This window comes from Engystomops pustulosus, chromosome 4 (genome assembly GCF_040894005.1).
Source record: "Engystomops pustulosus chromosome 4, aEngPut4.maternal, whole genome shotgun sequence".
NCBI lineage: Eukaryota > Metazoa > Chordata > Amphibia > Anura > Leptodactylidae > Engystomops > Engystomops pustulosus.
Window position 1 is genome coordinate 193,347,462 of NC_092414.1, and position 15,013 is coordinate 193,362,474.

The 15,013-nt window shown below is 46.0% G+C and overlaps 1 protein-coding gene across 2 annotated transcripts in view; it reads right to left on the reverse strand.

Annotated features, from left to right (window-relative positions):
* LOC140127931 (adhesion G protein-coupled receptor E3-like) overlaps positions 1-15,013 on the reverse strand; it is a 33,903-nt gene continuing 18,890 nt past the window's right edge. For both annotated transcript variants that reach the window (XM_072149152.1, XM_072149151.1), the window contains 10 exons: positions 14,390-14,503; positions 14,119-14,306; positions 12,939-13,106; positions 10,263-10,457; positions 8,858-9,093; positions 8,541-8,601; positions 8,350-8,441; positions 7,708-7,876; positions 7,506-7,604; positions 1-893 (listed from right to left, as the gene is read on the reverse strand). In XM_072149152.1, the coding sequence (XP_072005253.1) occupies positions 831-893; positions 7,506-7,604; positions 7,708-7,876; positions 8,350-8,441; positions 8,541-8,601; positions 8,858-9,093; positions 10,263-10,457; positions 12,939-13,106; positions 14,119-14,306; positions 14,390-14,503 (1,385 nt within the window). In that variant the 3' untranslated portion in view covers positions 1-830. The remainder of the gene's footprint in view (positions 894-7,505; positions 7,605-7,707; positions 7,877-8,349; positions 8,442-8,540; positions 8,602-8,857; positions 9,094-10,262; positions 10,458-12,938; positions 13,107-14,118; positions 14,307-14,389; positions 14,504-15,013) is intronic.

Here is a 15,013-nt window from a genome sequence, read left to right on the forward strand (position 1 = left end):
TATATATACTCTATATACATACATACATATATATACATATATATGTAAGGATGACCAATGCATTGGAAAATATCAGTCTTTGGGTGTCCTCCATCTTTATAGGTGTCTGTAGTAAAAATATCTCTATTGGTAGCAAAAATATATGAAAGTTGACTGGATAAACGCCCATCAACGTACCAGATGATCCCCACGTGCAGGGTTGGCGCCAGTAATTGGCATACCCGGTCAAGTGCCGGGGCCCATGGATCCTGGGGGGCCCACATAAGGCTGAACATAAGGAATATTTTATGGAACAGGGGACTGTTTTAGTTTCTGAATTTCAATGCCACCACGTGAGTTCACTGCAATGGGGCCCATTGAGAAGCTGTTGCCCAGGGGCCTACTGAAACCATGAGCCGGCCCTGCCCATGTGGGCACGATAACGAGCACCAGGTTTCAGCAAAAGATTACCCAATTAGAGGACAACTTGGGTATGTATCTTACAGGATTATTCACATATTAGATCTTATTATGAACTGTAAAGTCTGTACAAGGATTACAATCGTCGGTTTAACCCAGCGTAGTATCAGAACATCCTCCGGTGGGACTAGGCTGTAACCTAATCCTGGACCCCAGAGATGGAGCAGAAGGCAACCTACCCAAGAGGGTCTGATTCATGGGGGATGATGAAGTTTGCCCAAGCCTGCCACTGTTTCATGTCATCCAGGATTCGTACAAAGGTTCTTGTAGGTAAGAGGTAGGAGATCATTTCTTCCATGGAAATTATAGTCTTCTTATTGTTCATATTGGGTCTATGAACTGGATAATAGGAAAAGATGGTCCATTCATTCTCAGGATGTCTTGTTCTGTTTGCTGCACAAAGTATCTTCTTTTGTTGCCTCCGACAATCGGCTCTGTGAATATGTCACAATGCATTTCTGTAAAATACTTTTATTATTTATAGTGGAAATGTATAAAGTAGATTGAAAACATTCCCCCTTGTAATTAAAGGGGTAGGCCACTTTACCTCATGTTTTTCTAATGTGTGTGTTAGTGTCGGGGGCAGGATATTAGGTAATTTAACAATATACACCTAGTAATAGTTCTGCTCCGCTTTCTTGATATGTAAAGTGAAGCCTCCTGTCTTTTACCTCAATATTTTACCTCATATAATGTGTATGTAAGTGTGAGGGGCAGAATATGAGGTAATTTACCAATATACATCTATTACTAGTTCTACTACGCTTTCTTCATATGTAGTGAAGTGAAGCCTCCTATCAGCCAGACATTGCTTTCCATAAAATGGCGTCAGAGCGAGGGTCATGTGATCTCTAACTGATGATTGCTCATGGACAGATAGAGAACACATGACCCTCCATCTGCGGACATCTCATGGTCAGAAATCTCTGGCTGATGATGCAACATACAGGCGGCTTCACTTTACATATGAAGAAAGCAAAGTAGAACTTTTAATGGATGTATATTGGTAAATTACCTAATATTCTGCCCCTACACATTACAAAAAACATGAGGTAAAGTGGCCAACCCCTTTAAGTTAAGTCTGACATTTCCAATTCTGAATGGACCATGCTGAGACACCCTTATACCCACAAATATTCTACAGGCCTGATTAAGCCAAATGGGATAGAGGAGTAAGCTCATGGCAGACTCCATGTTCGTGGGAGAAAAAAATCCTTATATGTCGTAATATAATAGTGTAATAGTTGTGAGAAAGTGAGAGGTGTTGTGTGGGAAAACCGCTATCTGTCTTACAGGCAGATGAAATGCTGGTGGTAAAAGCCCTGGGTTTGTCTGCAGTAACCCAAGGGTTAATGCAGACATGATAAGCAGGAATAGTCTGTTTTGTCTGTGTTGGCCTAGCTAACACAGACACATTTGTAATGTCCGTACTGGGCCTGCTTATTATGGAGTAGGGGTAGGCTGGTAGTGGGACTCCTACTCCACCCGGGCTTCGGTCCTGGGCTTTTGTATAGCCCACAGGTGCAGGTCACAGGCCTCGTTAGGGTCTGATTTAGTCTGCAGGCCAGAAGCAGTAGGAGAGGCCCTACCTGGAGAGCTGAAAGCGAGATTGCATTCTGACAGCAAAGGTAACTGAGGGTCTCCTGTCTTGCTGCTGGCCAAGAGCGTGTGCCAGGCAGCCTGGTACCCGGATAGCTAGGGTCCGACAATTGTATTAGACAGCGCCTAGCCGGGCAGGAATTACTTTTATAATGTTTTTGCATGTGCCTAAGCCAAGGCTGAATTTGTGTTCTGTTTTGCAAGTGTGAATAAACACTTAAGTTGGACTTTTAAACCTGCGTGTGTCACTGCTTCCTGCACTGCTACCTGTCAACTACCAGAGCAATTCCCCACATATGGTGGATTGGAGCGGGCAAAGTGCAGTGAAGTATACACTAGTGCATGTCCTGGACAGCACTGAAGCTGCAAGCCACAGCCATGGAGGAGTTAATCAAGCAGCTTGTCCAGTCCAACGTGCAGCAGCAAGAGACAAACAGATTGCTGCTCCAGCAGATAACAGCCCTGACCGCTGCTCAGCAAAGGACTGTCCCAGCAATGACGGTGAAGGACGCCAGGAAAGAGGTCCGCAAAGCTATGATCAAGATGACCGCCGAGGATGATGTGGAGGCCTATCTGACAGGCTTTGAGAGGGTGGCCACCCGAGAGAGGTTGCCACAGCAACACTGGGCAGAGGTGTTGGCCCCCTTCCTCGTCGCTGATCCCCAGCAGGCATACTACGACCTGAGCGAGGAGTATGCCCGGGACTACTCCAAGGTAAAGGCAGAGATCTTGGCCCGACTAGGAGTGGATCAGCATCTACGCGCTCAAAGAGTGAATAGCTGGAGATACCAGGAGGCGCTACCACCGAGGGGGCAAATGCACCAACTTGTTCACTTGGTCCGCAAGTGGCTTCAGCCGGAGACATCAACCCCAGCCCAGATGGTCGAGAAGGTTGTTTTGGACCGTTTCCTGAGGGCCTTGCCGGGTGAGATCCAACAATGGGTGGGACACGGGGACCCGTCTGATGCCGATGCGCTGGTGGGGTTGGTGGAGAGGTTTTGTGCCACTCAGGCCCTAACAAAGAAAGCCCCTTATACCAAGACAGGCCTTAAGGCACGGAAGGTCTTGTCACCCACAAATTCCCGGGGCAGGACAACGCCCAATGTCCGGGAAGTACCCCAGGGGAGGAGGAAGGGGGAGGCTCCCACCTGTTGGACCTGCCATGAGCCAGGTCATATTGCAGCCCATTGCCCCAATTCCTCAGAGCCCATGGACTGCAGTTCCGCCAGAAGGGTTTCTCTCTATGCTGCCCCTGTCTACACAGCTACTAGCCCCGACTCTGCTGATGAGCGCCACCTGTGCCGGGTGACTGTGGCAGGGCATCCAGCGTTGGCCCTGCTGGACTCAGGCAGTCGGGTGACCTTGATTAATGGGTCCCTCACAGACCCCAAGGCAGTCACAGGGCGCACAATTGGAGTCCTGTGCATCCATGGGGACGTAAAGGACTACCCCACCACAGTTATTAACTTCCAGACCTCTTGTGGAGAGACACTACATGAGGCAGCGGTTGTCAAGAACTTGCCCCATGACCTTATCTTGGGACGGGACTTCCCCATGTTCTGGACTCTATGGCGGGGAAACCAAGAGTTGGGGGGTTGTTCTCCTGTGTTGTCTGGTCAGATCTCTGAAGCCGAGCCTGATGACCCAGACTCTGGAGTTCCTGCCGTAGGGGTGACCGCCACAGAAGATGGAAGTGTAATGTTTCCCCTAGATGTTATGGCAGGCGAAACTGAGGAGGTAGTGACAGGACCGCAGTTGTCTGATTTGGAGGTATCCCGTGACAACTTTGGTACTGCCCAACTCCAGGACCCCACTCTGGTCCGCGCCAGAGAAAATGTGGTAGAAATTAATGGCGTACCTCAGCACCCAGGTGCGGATAAGTTGTTCCCTCGTGTGGTGGTAAATCAGGAGTTGTTGTACCGCATTGATAAGGTCCACGGTGAAACCCGGGAGCAGTTAATGGTGCCTCAGCCATATCGTCAGATGGTGTTAGACCTTGCACATAAGCATGTGATGGGAGGGCACCTAGGTACCACAAAAACTCTGGAACGCTCTTGCAGCGTTTTTACTGGCCAGGAGTATATGATAGGGTAAAAAGGTATTGTGAAACTTGCCCTGATTGTCAATTGCATGCTCCCATGGTACACTTTCGAAGTCCGTTGCTACCTCTGCCCATTATTGAGGTACCCTTTGAAAGGGTCGCCATGGATTTGGTCGGTCCTTTAGTTAAATCTGCTCGGGGGCATCAGCATATCCTGGTAGTCATGGACTATGCTACCCGATATCCTGAGGCCATCCCACTGCGGCACACCTCTGCAAAACTAATTGCTAAAGAGTTGTTTGCCATGTTCTGTCGGGTGGGACTTCCCAAGGAGATCCTCACAGATCAGGGGACTCCTTTTATGTCAAAAGTCACCAAGGAGCTATGTCGGCTCTTTAATATTAAACAGTTACGCACCTCTGTGTATCATCCTCAGACGGATGGATTGGTAGAACGGTTCAACAAAACTTTAAAGAGTATGCTAAAAAAAGTGGTAAACAAGGATGGGAAGGACTGGGATGTACTATTGCCATATTTAATGTTCGCCATCCGAGAGGTCCCACAAGCCTCTACTGGGTTCTCACCGTTTGAGTTAGTGTGTGGCAGACATCCCAGGGGTCTCCTGGACATAGCCAAGGAGACATGGGAACAAGAGCCCACCCCCCACAAAAGTGTAATAGACCATATCGCAGATATGCAGGACAGGGTGGCAGCCGTCATGCCCATTGTCAAAGAGCATATGGAGGAGGCACAAAGAACTCAAAGCCGGGTTTATAACAGGTCAGCAAAAGTAAGGAGCTTTAGTCCCGGTGATCGTGTGTTGGTGCTAGTCCCCACTGTAGAAAGTAAGTTTCTCGCTAAATGGCAAGGACCGTATGAGGTGATAGAGAAAATAGGAGAGGTGAACTACAGGATACGTCAGCCCGGACGGAGAAAACCCGAGCAGACTTATCATGTAAATCTGTTGAAGGCCTGGAAAGACAGAGAGAGTCTGCATACAGAGATGGTCCTGGCCAGTCCACCTCCTGCGCTACCCTCACAGGCTGCAGATAAGCCTGTGCCGGAGGTAGAAGTGCGAATAGCCGATACCCTTACCAAAGAGCAACAGCGAGAGGCTCGAGAGTTTGTAGCAAGAAATACAGATGTGTTCTCAGAGTTGCCTGGCTACACATCTGTAATTAAACATGATATTGTCACTGAGCCAGGGGTAAAGGTAAGATTAAGGCCGTACCGAGTCCCTGAAGCTCGTAGACAAGCCATATCAGAAGAAGTTCAGAAGATGCTGAAGCTAGGGGTTATTGAGGAGTCCAAAAGTGAGTGGGCCAGTCCAATTGTTCTAATTCCCAAACCGGATGGGACGTTGCGATTTTGCAACGATTTTAGAAAATTGAATGAGGTGTCTAAGTTTGATGCCTATCCCATGCCCCGGGTGGACGAGCTTATTGAGAGACTAGGGGGTGCTCGGTACTTCACCACCCTGGATCTAACTAAAGGATATTGGCAGGTACCCCTGACAGATAGGGCTAAAGAAAAGACAGCCTTTATCACCCCTGAGGGCCTTTTTCACTATGTTGTATTACCGTTTGGGCTTCATGGGGCCCCCGCTACCTTTCAACGGTTAATGGACATAGTGTTAAAGCCACATAGGAGATACGCCTCCGCCTATCTAGATGACATTATCATCTACAGCCAAGACTGGGCGAGTCACTTGGCCAAGGTACAGGCCGTAGTGAACTCTCTAAGGGCAGCGGGCCTGACTGCAAACCCCAAGAAGTGTGCGCTGGGAATGGAGGAGACACACTATTTGGGGTATGTGATCGGTCGAGGTATAATTAAACCTCAGGTCAACAAGATTGACGCTATACAGGGTTGGCCTCAACCAGTGAGCACAAAGCAAGTCAGGGCATTCCTGGGCATTGTAGGGTACTACAGACGGTTTATACCAAACTTTGCCACCATGTCCGCTCCCCTGACAGACCTGCTGAAGGGTAAAAGGCCTGTCATGGTGCGATGGAATGAACAAGCAGAAGGTGCTTTTCAGGCCTTGAAGTCTGCGTTGTGTGGATCTCCCATCCTCATTGCGCCAAACTTCAAGAAAGAGTTTATTGTGCAGACGGATGCGTCAGATGTAGGGCTGGGAGCTGTCCTGTCTCAGGAGGTGAATGGCGAGGAACACCCCATTACTTACCTGAGCAGGAAGCTCACGCCAGCAGAGAAAAATTACAGTATCGTAGAGAAGGAATGTCTGGCGATAAAGTGGGCATTAGAGTCCCTACGGTACTACTTGCTGGGACGACAGTTCCGTCTCATAACTGACCACTCTCCTCTCACGTGGATGAGTAGAACTAAGGAGAAGAATGCCAGGGTCACTAGGTGGTTCTTGTCCCTCCAAAATTTCAGTTTCATGGTGGAGCACAGAGCCGGGAAGCTACAGGGCAATGCGGATGCCTTGTCCCGAACGCATTGCTTAATGTCAGGAGTTCGCCCCGGTGGGTCTGAACTGAGGGGGAGGGTATGTGAGAAAGTGAGAGGTATTGTGTGGGAAAACCGCTATCTGTCTTACAGGCAGATGAAATGCTGGTGGTAAAAGCCCTGGGTTTGTCTGCAGTAACCCAAGGGTTAATGCAGACATGATAAGCAGGAATAGTCTGTTTTGTCTGTGTTGGCCTAGCTAACACAGACACATTTGTAATGTCCGTACTGGGCCTGCTTATTATGGAGTAGGGGTAGGCTGGTAGTGGGACTCCTACTCCACCCGGGCTTCGGTCCTGGGCTTTTGTATAGCCCACAGGTGCAGGTCACAGGCCTCGTTAGGGTCTGATTTAGTCTGCAGGCCAGAAGCAGTAGGAGAGGCCCTACCTGGAGAGCTGAAAGCGAGATTGCATTCTGACAGCAAAGGTAACTGAGGGTCTCCTGTCTTGCTGCTGGCCAAGAGCGTGTGCCAGGCAGCCTGGTACCCGGATAGCTAGGGTCCGACAATTGTATTAGACAGCGCCTAGCCCGGCAGGAATTACTTTTATAATGTTTTTGCATGTGCCTAAGCCAAGGCTGAATTTGTGTTCTGTTTTGCAAGTGTGAATAAACACTTAAGTTGGACTTTTAAACCTGCGTGTGTCACTGCTTCCTGCACTGCTACCTGTCAACTACCAGAGCAATTCCCCACATAGTGTATATATAAAAAATTCTCATATTAAGGCTACATTCACACGTCCTTATGGGGGACGTATAAATAGCCGAAGTATATACGCCGTTTATACGTCCCCCATAGATGCCAGTGGTACGCCGTACCGTTCCGTAGCGAGGAGAAAGATAGGACACGCGCCATACATCGTTTTGGGGAGCGTCGCTCACCCCCTCCTCCTCTCCTGGGTGCCGACGTGTGCCCGCCGTGCTATTTAAGACTTACATGTTTTAGAGTCATGGGCACAGTACTTCCTGTCTCTGTATCTGAAATGGACTTCATTGAAATGATCCTGCGGAATACTCTTCTGTACACTTCCTGAACCTAGAAGTAAAGAAGAGCAGAGTTATTTTAAAAAACCTTTACTGCCAACTGTGAACATATTAGGAAGATTGTGGAAATAATGGCCAACAAAAGCCACCCCCACCTGGCGGTTGAGTAGACAGTGTACAATGAAGATGTACAATCCCTGGAGACTGTTGCAAATGGTGAAGATGTATGACGCAACAGAGGAGCCGGGTCCAAACTGAAATAAACCAATGATCCAAGTACAGCCTAGTATTAGGAGCTGGGATAAGGCCTTGAATGTCAGTAGGCTGCAAAGAAAGTAAGCACACATTTTAGAATGTATCTTTGAGTCAACAGCAAATATCAAACCATGACAGGGGCCAAGCTCCATCAGTCCCCACAGGTAGCCTCTAAATATGGTTGACTTCTCCTTATCCTTTTGTTGGGTTTAGAGGCCCATTTTTGGTTTTGAACCTCTGCCCACTGGAGGATATACAGACAGATGGGCTTGTGTGACACTGTACCCCATCCCAATATAGGCCGGGCAATACCAACTTTGAATTTGACTTATGCCCTTTCCAAATATAATAGGAATTAGTGGGTAACACATCACTCAAATTTACACCATATATCAATATATAGCACATGATATTCAAACTACTAAAGTAGAATACAACAAAAAGGTCAAATAGATGTTTTATAATGGTGCTGTAGCTTCATTTAGGGTTCACTGTAGACTGTTGACCCCTGTTTGATATATGCAAAAATTTGTTAGACTCACCGGTTATGTTTTAGAGTGGAGACATTAGTGTTGAGAGATGCCAACTTCTTCTTGAGAAGCCAAAAAGTAAGGACCAAGAGAGTGAAATTAACCTGTAGATGGAGTATTAGATTAGGTTGGGTTAGTTATAGATCGGTTATTGTGCTATGACAAAACATGAGAAGGTGTTAGGGTACAAACTATATACCCACCAAGATAAACAAACAGACCGGACCAAGGAAACTCCAGACATGACTACTTTTGAGCCAACAGCTAAAGACATAAAAACAAAGAACAATCAAAGGTTATAATAGATTAATTTCCAAAATTGCAATTTTAAGGAAGGGAAATATGGTGGCACAGTAAAAAGTAAGGACTTCACCATAGCACTTGCTGGCAATGAAACTAATGTACACTTAGTCTACTGAGTGTCTATAGTGTCAGTTTTGATGGTGAATAGATCTTAGTGATCGTCTGACCATTATCTGATCAGTTCCTGATTGTCTACGACATTCTACATCAAACTTACTGTTTTTTCTCCCCATAGATATGTGGATATGCCGATGCCGAGACAATCATTATGATGGAAGGGACGCCAAAGCCAATGAGACAGACATATGGGAAATAAGAGCGTTGAGCGTTCATATAATTGACAGCTTGCAGGTTTCGGACCGTTAGGAAGAGAAGTATACTTTCAAGAGACATCCAGCAGAAGGCACAGAGGAAGAGGAACTGTAAACTGCCGGCAATCGCCGAACAGAGGATCTGAAATTAAAAAAGGAAATGTTAGAAAGGAAATATAGAATCAATATAACGTTCACTTTTAGAGATGGTTTCTGCCAACGAGTTAAGATCTTGAGAGACTTTTCGTGGTCATGGGATGAAACATAAGTAGAGTCTACTAGCAGTTTTGACCATCAGAATCAGTAGATATTGTTAGGCATTGGCCCGGGAAAGCTGCTTAATCATACCTTTAGTAGCAGTGAAAAATGATATGCATTCTAGGGTTGTAGCTAAGTGTACTGGTGGCTTGTCTTCACACTGTTTTGTTCTTAAGTCTCTGCATTAAAATGCTCTACAGTCCCTTCCTTCGACACTGACTGCTGACAGTATTCAAGCAATAGCAAGAGTTTCTACATTTTGGAATCAGTCTTGTGTGCGCCTTAAAGACACACACAGCACTGATTGCTATTGATGGCCTTGGCGACACTGGGGGGAGGTTGTAGGTACTGTGACTCCTCTGGGTCCTCCTTTGATTTCAAAATGGGGGACTGGCCAATGAACACAGTCCTACTGTGCCCCCCCCCCTTGATGGCGGCTGTGTCTCCAACAAAAAGCTAAAAGCTAAATCTCAAAATCTAGACCTACTCGGCATTAAGGCATTACTAAAGCATAAAGAAGGAGAAAGCTATGCTGATTGATCATAGAAGCCTTAGCAGTGATGGCAAACCTTTTAAAGAATGAGTGTCCAAACTACAAACAAAACCCACTTATTTATTGTAAAGTGCCAACACAGTTTTTTAAGCAGCACATTATTGCTACCTGCTGTGTCACAAATTTCGATTGTATCGGCCTCTTGAGGACGCCAATACAGTTGAAAGAAGGGCAAATTTGGACCAGATTGTATCTTTTCTCCAGGGTCCCTCTGTATAGGAAGAAACATGGGGCCAGCAGGACAACCTCCAAAGATAATCCTTTTACACACCTTCTATCTCTTTCTGCTGTCCCAAGCAACCAAGGATGTGTTGCCTTAAAATAGCTCTGAGAGCAGCATGTCTTGAGTTGCCTGGGACTGCAGGAAGATTTTTTGAGTCCTGTCAGGCAAACTTTGCACTGGGGAGATGACCTGAGCGCCCACAGAGAGGGCACCCGTGCCATAGGTTTGCCACCACTAACCTAGAGTATAATTCTAGACTAGTAAATATCTTAATTACCTTATTCCAGGTTTGTCGAAGACCCACCAACACAAGAAGTTGGCCCAAGAAGAGACATCCACATAGAACTGCTAGGATAGAGGTGTGAGCGCTTCTCAGAGACCGACAGAGGATGAAGGTGAGAAGAGACAGAAACAAGCAGACAAGAGATATACTCAGGCCAATTAGAGATATAAGTGTCAAGACAGAGTCCTCCTATAGATGAGAAAACAGCAATGGCTTAAAAATTGACAGATATTGTACTATATATCTAAAACACAGATTGCGCTTGAAAAACCTTCCACATAATATTCTCCTGGAGGACATTGTGTAGGCACTTTATTATGGACTAAAACTAGAGATGAGCGAGCACTAAAATGCTCGAGTGCTCGTTATTCGAGACAAACTTTTCCAGATGCTCGAGTGCTCGTCTCGAATAACGAGCCCCATTGAAGTCAATGGGAGACTCGAGCATTTTTCAAAGGGACCATGGTTCGGGAATAAAATGTGTTAATTAATTGAAAAAGAATGTCTTCTGATAAGTTAGCAGATGTATGCAAACATCTGCAATCTATTCTTCACTGTTCTGCGCGTATATTATCTCCCGACAAGTTAGCAGATGTGAAGAACAGTGAAGAATAGAATAAAAACAGTGACCACAGGATCATTTAAGTGAAAAACACAGTGAAGAATAGATTGCAGATGTTCGGCACATCTGCTTACTTGTTGGGAGATACGCTGTCCCGGGATCCGCTGCTCTTCTTCCACTGAAGTCTCCCCGATGTCTCCGTGCTGCTCCCCGATGTCTCCGTGCTGCTCCCCGATGTCTCCGTGCTGCTCCCCGATGTCTCCGTGCTGCTCCCCGATGTCTCCGTGCTGCTCCCCGATGTCTCCGTGCTGCTGCCTGATGTCTCCGTGCCGCTGCCCGATGTCTCCGTGCCCCGATGTCTCCGTGCCGCTCCCCGATGTCTCCGTGCCGCTCCCCGATGTCTCCGTCCCGCTCCCCGATGTCTCCGTGCCCCTCCCCGATGTCTCCGTGCCGCTCCCCGATGTCTACGTGCCCCGATGTCTCCGTGCCGCTCCCCGATGTCTCCGTGCCGCTCCCCGATGTCTCCGTGCCGCTCCCCGATGTCTCCGTGCCCCGATGTCTCCGTGCCGCTGCACGATGTCTCCGTGCCGCTCCCCGATGTCTCCGTGCCCCGATGTCTCCGTGCCGCTCCCTGATGTCTCCGTGCCGCTCCCCGATGTCTCCATGCCCTGATGTCTCCGTGCCACTCCCCGATGTCTCCGTGCCCCGATGTCTCCGTGCCCCGATGTCTCCGTGCCCCGATGTCTCCGTGCCGCTCCGTGCCGCTGCCTGATGTCTCCGTGCCGCTCCCCGATGTCTCCGTGCCCCGATGTCTCCGTGCCGCTCCCCGATGTCTCCGTGCCGCTCCCCGATGTCTCCGTGCCGCTGCCCGATGTCTCCGTGCCGCTCCCCGGAGTCTCTGTGCTGCTCCCCGGTGTCTCTGTGCTGCTCCCCGTTGTCTCTGTCCTGCTCACCGTGTTCTTCAATGTGTTCTTCACACATATATATTGTTCTTCACATACTATTTTGTTCGCACCGTTCCGCGCATATCTTCCGACAAGTAAGCAGATGTGCCGAACATCTGTAATCTATTTTTCACTGTGTTTTTCACTGTGTTTTTCACTTAAATGATCCTGTGTTCACTGTGTTCACTGTTTTTATTCTATTCTTCATTGTTCTTCACTGTGTTTTTTTAATTAAATGCTCGATCTCGAGCAGGGGAAATACTCGTCCGAGCAACGAGCCGTTTCGAGTACCTTAATACTCGAACGAGCATCAAGCTCGGACGAGTATACTCGCTCATCTCTAACTAAAACCAATATGTTCCATATGTAACATAAACCAAAAGGAAATTATACAAATCAAAGATGTGTGAGAGAAAATATTTGTAGATATGCATACATCACATGTGGACCATCTTCTTAGATTGTTATCTCTATTTACGGATTGACAAATATAATGTTTTTATCAACTAAAACCATGGATCTGACAATAGACATTCAATAGTTTCCTCAAAAAAATATGATTAAAGCAACGAATAAGATGACAACATGTCTGTGGTTTGGCTGAGGAGGTACTTTAGAAAGGAAGACATGTTTGGAGACCATTAGTGGCAAATGGGACTAAAGATTCACTAAAGATTCTGGGCCCTCCACCATGTGCCATTTGAAAAACCTATGTCTTTTAAAGTTGAAAAACTTTTTGGGTCTCTTCATGGCCTCGGCAGGACTTCTGCATCCCCTATAACAGTGATGGCAAACCTTTTAGAGACCGAGTCCCAAACTACAACAAAGACCCACTTATTTATCCCAAAGCCAACACAGAAATTTAATTTGTGATTTATACTTCCTTCTCTGTCACAGCTTTCATTGATACCAGCACCGAGGACACCAATAAATCAGAAAATAGTCCCAGGTACAGCTGTCACTTTAAAATAGCTCTGTGCATAGCAAGTCCTGGGCTGTCTGGGACTGCAGGAAGATACCTGGAGTCATCTCTGGTGATGGCCTGAGTGCCCACAGAAAGAGCTCTGAGTGCCACCTCTGGCACCAGTGCCATAGGTTAGCCATCACTGCCCTATAACTACACCCTTGTGCCTGGCACCCAACTATTATGTAGATTTATATCACCTGAATTTCAGTAGGTGCCATGATGATGGCAAAGGTGGACAGATGCGTGCAGACACAATCTGTACTGTTCTTTTGTTCCGACCTCTGAGTTTCACATCCCCGGGTTGACCAAACTGCCTCTTGTGTGTCCCAAAATACGCATTGTGGATCATAGAATTCTTTTACAGCCTATTTCCAGTATAAAAACAAATTAAGTCAGATATAAAAGAGTTTTGTTTTTAATGTCATTACAATGCAAAAAGCTACAATGGAAGTCATGTCTACCTCCTTACTATATATTTTATAAACTTTTGTTCCCTTAACAAAACAATAACCTTCAAAATCTCCATGAAAATAATTTCTCCATTGTAATGTTGCATGGATATATATTCCATGTTTTGAAGATGCCAACACCAATCATTCATGATCAAATACATCTTCATAATAGACCATCTAATCTCCCTGCCGGTCCCCTACTTAAGGACACCCGACTTACATACGACCCCTAGTTATAGACCGTCCCCTCTGCCCACTGTGACCTCTGGTGAAGCTCTCTGGATGCTTTACTTTAGTCCCAGACTGCAATGATGTAGGATCAAAATCATACCACTATCAATACATATAGTGGTGCTATGATTTTGATCCTATATACTGTTTTTTTGGTATTCATCCTTTGGTTGGTATAGGGATTATATTTGATTGTAGTGGGTGTCTTTATTGGTATTCATTGTAATGGAGATGTATTGATAATCATTGGCCCCGTTATAGCAAAAATTGTCACTGGGGCAAAAAAAGATTTTGTACAGTTTCGACTCAACATACAAATTCAACTTAAGAACAAACCTATGGAACCTATCTTATATGTAAACCGGGGACATACAACTTATGTCTTGTTCGGATTATGATATCTGAAGAAGAATAACTCTGGTACATTGTGCCACATGACTCATGATGTCTACCTCCAACTTAAAAGTATAGGTTGTCCAAACCAGGCCAATAGATGAATACCACTAACAATGACACAGATAACATATACTTATGCCTCAATATTAGGATTTTCCTTTTATCTGACAATTTTAAGACCCACCACTGGTGCACCTTGCAAACAAGACAACCCTGAGCCCTTTTATGTCAAAAATCCACAATATGTATTTAATGGTTGGGAACGTGCATTCAATTTCTAGTGAGATTCCATACTGACCGTCAGATGTTTTAGAGTGAAGGTGACCGGAGGGTCCAGCTTCTCTGTATCAGGTCTTGTGATGGCTCCACCAATCAGCTGTGACATGACTTCTTCTGTACTTCCATTATTGGATTTCCCAAAAGCTGCAAGAATATTCCCATTTAACCTGTCTGTAATTCCTTTGTATGAGATCAACATGGCTCCACCTGATAAACATATAGATATTACAGAATAAGCGTATAATCTCATAATACAAATGTTCAGTCTATACTGTTGACTCCACACTTACCACCCATGAAGTTCACAAGAGAGCACGGTACTTCCATTTTGTTATTATTGACTGTTAGACTTAAGGACTCTCTATCTTTACCACAATGGTTATGAGAAACCATCATCTCAGCATCTATAGAAGAAAGAAAGGAACACCACAACCAAGTTGTTCAACCAGGTTTTTTGGAAGATGGTTGAGAAATATTGGTGGTCAGTAACTGGAGGAGCTTCATCCAAGGCCCACACTATCATGCACAATTCCATATGTCCATGTTTATTGCCTGACTTCCAAGGGATGTCACAAAGGGACATCTCTTTAGGTCTCGTCAAAATCACAACAGATGACAGACACACCAATGGAAGTCTACACTTCTATATATTCAATGGATCTTTTGGAGTCAGATGGTGCACAACTGGTGCTCCAGAATTATTCTTGGAAGAATCTAGAACATATGTGAACATCATGTAGAGTTTTAGGATGAAGACAATAACATACAGGCAGTCCCCGGGTTACATACAAGATAGGGTCTGTAGGTTTGTTCTTAAGTTGAGTTTGTATGTAAGTCGGAACTGTATATTTTATCATTGTAATCCCAGACAGAACTTTTTTGGTTTCTGTGACAATTGGATTTTAAAAATGTTG